This window comes from Centruroides sculpturatus, unplaced genomic scaffold (genome assembly GCF_000671375.1).
Source record: "Centruroides sculpturatus isolate CEXI.00-Female unplaced genomic scaffold, Cexi_2.0 scaffold435, whole genome shotgun sequence".
Lineage (NCBI taxonomy): Eukaryota > Metazoa > Arthropoda > Arachnida > Scorpiones > Buthidae > Centruroides > Centruroides sculpturatus.
Genome location: NW_019384953.1, coordinates 221780 through 225241, shown reverse-complemented (window position 1 = coordinate 225241; position 3462 = coordinate 221780). Strand labels below are relative to the sequence as shown.

The 3462-nt window shown below is 33.0% G+C and overlaps 1 protein-coding gene across 1 annotated transcript in view; it reads left to right on the top strand.

Moving 5' to 3' along the window:
• LOC111632301 (alpha-tocopherol transfer protein-like) overlaps positions 1 to 3462 on the top strand; it is a 17297-nt gene that overhangs the window by 6354 nt on the left and 7481 nt on the right. Inside the window, exons 2-3 of the mRNA XM_023376699.1 lie at positions 887 to 1129; positions 1712 to 1905. Of these exons, the coding sequence (XP_023232467.1) occupies positions 887 to 1129; positions 1712 to 1905 (437 nt within the window). The remainder of the gene's footprint in view (positions 1 to 886; positions 1130 to 1711; positions 1906 to 3462) is intronic.

Here is a 3462-nt window from a genome sequence, read left to right as displayed (position 1 = left end):
CTGTTCCGCGATGAAAACCAGCTTTAAGCAACGGCGTAGTCGAACGGTGTAAGTAATCCTACAATTTTTTGTTTATAGCATAGTTTATACAGATTATTCCCAAAAAATTATACGTATTTTGGAAATGTTGAGTGGAATTAGTCTAGAATCGGTTAATTTTATAGTAGAAAATCTTTCGTACAGCCTTAGTCCGTAAAGTTCCCACCTGTCGGGCTGCGATTGGCTCACGTATTTAATCATTCCTACAACGTAATTTTCGGTTAGCGTGGAACGTATCTAAGCGTTATAGGGGGGTCTACTGTATTGGTTCGATTATAGGACGATTGTAAACGTTCCAGAAACGTTGAAAATAGTTCGTTTGACTAAACGTAAAAATTTTCTAATTAGTCTGGAAACGGGGGACATAATTCTAGCATTCTGTGAAAAAGTGTAAGATTAGCTATAATGTAATTATCTTAATCTTCACTATCGTTACTTTTTGCCCAGCGAAGCGGGTCCTTGCAGCTAGTAATAAATAACATTGTGTGTTGCCATCTTCCAGGAAATTTACTTCAAAAATTTTTTTATTCTTATTAATTATAACAAGAAAATAGCTGAATTTTGAGGGTAGAGATGAGTTTTATAAAATTGTAATTAATTAATATTTTCCTCGTTATTTGTAAGTTTGACATCACTCGAGACATGACGACACAATAATTAGTGTTTCCCCACTCAATCAAAATTTAATAACATCAATGCCTCGTATATATGAGCTTCCACGGCATATTATTTTGTTTACTAACCATTACGTTATCTTTAGACATCAATTTAAACGAAATAGACTCTATCATACAGACGCCACACATTAACACACAAATGAAATATTGATATTTTTTATTTTATGTAGGAGATCAAGGAATAAAATGTTGTATGGACGACATCTTTCTTCTGGGATTTCTTCGCGCCAGAAAATATGAAATGGGAAGATCTCTGCAGTTACTGAAGAATTACTACGAAATTAGACTACAATATCCTCAATATTTTAAAGATCGTCTTCCTTCCAAGGTGGAGCATGCTTTATCGTTGAATACTATGCAATTTTTGCCTAAACCCGATCAGAAAGGAAGATATATTTACATTTTTCAATATGGTAAGCCTTATTGTTATTATTGGATCATCATAAATATATTTGTTAGTGTATAATAATCTCATTGTACAATTAATTTGATATTCGTTTCACTCGAAACATTTTTACTCTTTACGTTATAATAAATAATGTTATCATTAAATGTACGTTAACGTAATTTAGTTTAATTATAAATATTCTGTCATATACATGTGCAAAACTTAAAGACTGACGAAATTTGTACGTGTATGAAAAAGAAATGCAGATGAATGAAAGCACGAACTGTATCACGTGGTGTTTAACACGAGGTAATACACAACAACTTGTTGGATTTTAGAAATCGAGGCAATAAAAGTAGGTCTTACACACAGCAGTTGGGAATAGGTTCTTGCCAATACCCATACAGAGAGATCTGTCAGCACGAATACGTCCATTACATCCGAACTGAAGCCGAGACACTTTTTCTAGCTTGTATTTGTCTTTAAATTGTGGTCACATGGGTAATTTAATCTATCAAATTTTATAGAGACGAACTTAAGAATTTAACTGTATTAATTGTTTTCCTCATCCTTATTATAAATACCTAAAATTTCTCCTCTGTTACAGCTAATTGGGATACTTCTATTGCAAATTCGTATGATGTGTTTCGTTGTTGTATGCTTTACTTTGATCTTCAATTAAACTTACATCGAACACAAGAGAAAAAAATCGTAGGTATAGCAAATGGGGAGGGAATGTCATTATCACATTTCCTTCAAGCCACACCAAGTTTTATGAATTCGGTGACGAAAGTTTGGCTTGTGAGTAAACTGAAATTTTATATCTAATTTTTACGTATATAACTGCTTTATTTCCAGAAATTTTCTTAACAGCTTTATTTCAATAATAGTCACAGTTACTATTTTAAATTCCGTTTTATTTCCTTTGCTCATACACGTATGATTTTTAAAGATAATTATACTTGTAATGGTGAATGAAATGTTTCTTTATAAGCGTTACTGTCCCTGTAATAGGAATAAGAAAAGAAGTAAAACTGTAATGTACTGTACATTTTACATATTTTCTAATAAAGTTTGTTTGTTAAATAGATAAACATATTCAGTAACTGCTTATATTACTATGGTATCAATATATATTAATTGTATAGTGCACTATCGCAATTTTCTAGTAGAGTGTAGAATCAAATAGTAGGATTTCATGTACTGTACATGAAATTCTACTATTTAAGCGTAGACAATGAAAAATCGAAGTTCTTACATTTAGTTTATAATAAAACACGCAGAAACCTCTACCACACTTCTTTCAACGTAAATTTACATTGTAGCTACACACTACTGTTTTCATCAATACAGTAGAGCGCCGTTTATCCGAAAGCTGGTTATCCGAAACGTCCGTTATCCGAAAGCATTCTAGTCGGCAAATTTAAATTTTCGCTAGTGCTGTNAAGTTACAATAAATTAAGTTAATATATAATTATATATACAGTACCTAATTTATATATAATTAATATATAATTATATGTACAGTACCTAATTTATATATAATTTATATATAATACTGTAAAGACGATAGTAAACTCAATTTACCCACCTAAATTCTCCGTAGCGTGGCGCTGGACGGCAAACAGTAGTTCGGCTGCCCGATGACGTTTTACCGAATTATAGGACTTTTTTTAGCAGGTTTGTACGGATACCGTCGTAATTTTTTCCCGTCTGATAGGAATCGTAATTATAAAAACCCGTGTTATAGGGAGTCTACTGTAACAAAAAATCTAGCAAACAGTTCCATAATTTACCCGGCTGTTTGAAATTTTACTATTAAACTAACATTTATATTGTGAATTATCTATATCTATATATATAGACGTGTATGGACGTGTATGTCCCTATATTTCACTTTTTCGCCAAAACTACACATCGCACATGAATGGTGTTTGTATGTGGTGGTAGCCCCAAGTCTCCATTCGTGCATAGGAGTGGTTGCGTCTCGATAGCTATAAGGATGCGGGAGATATGAGGCTGAAAGTGGTTGAAAGTGGCTTTCTATTTCGAATGTTTTGTTCGAATTTGTTCGAATTAAATTTGAACATAAAATTCGAATACAGTCGACCCCCCTATAACGTACGTTCCTATAACGACAATTCCTATAACGTAGCGAAAAAATTGTAGCAACTTTCGTATAACGTACCTCCTACAACGTCGTTTCGCGACAAGATTGATAGAGTCTGGACCAATAGTGGATGAGCAGCCGAACTACTTTCCTCCGACCCTGCGCCACGCTACGGAGCGGCTAAATTGAGTTTGCTATCGTCTGTTTAGTATTATATATAAATTATATATAAATTAGGTACTGTACAT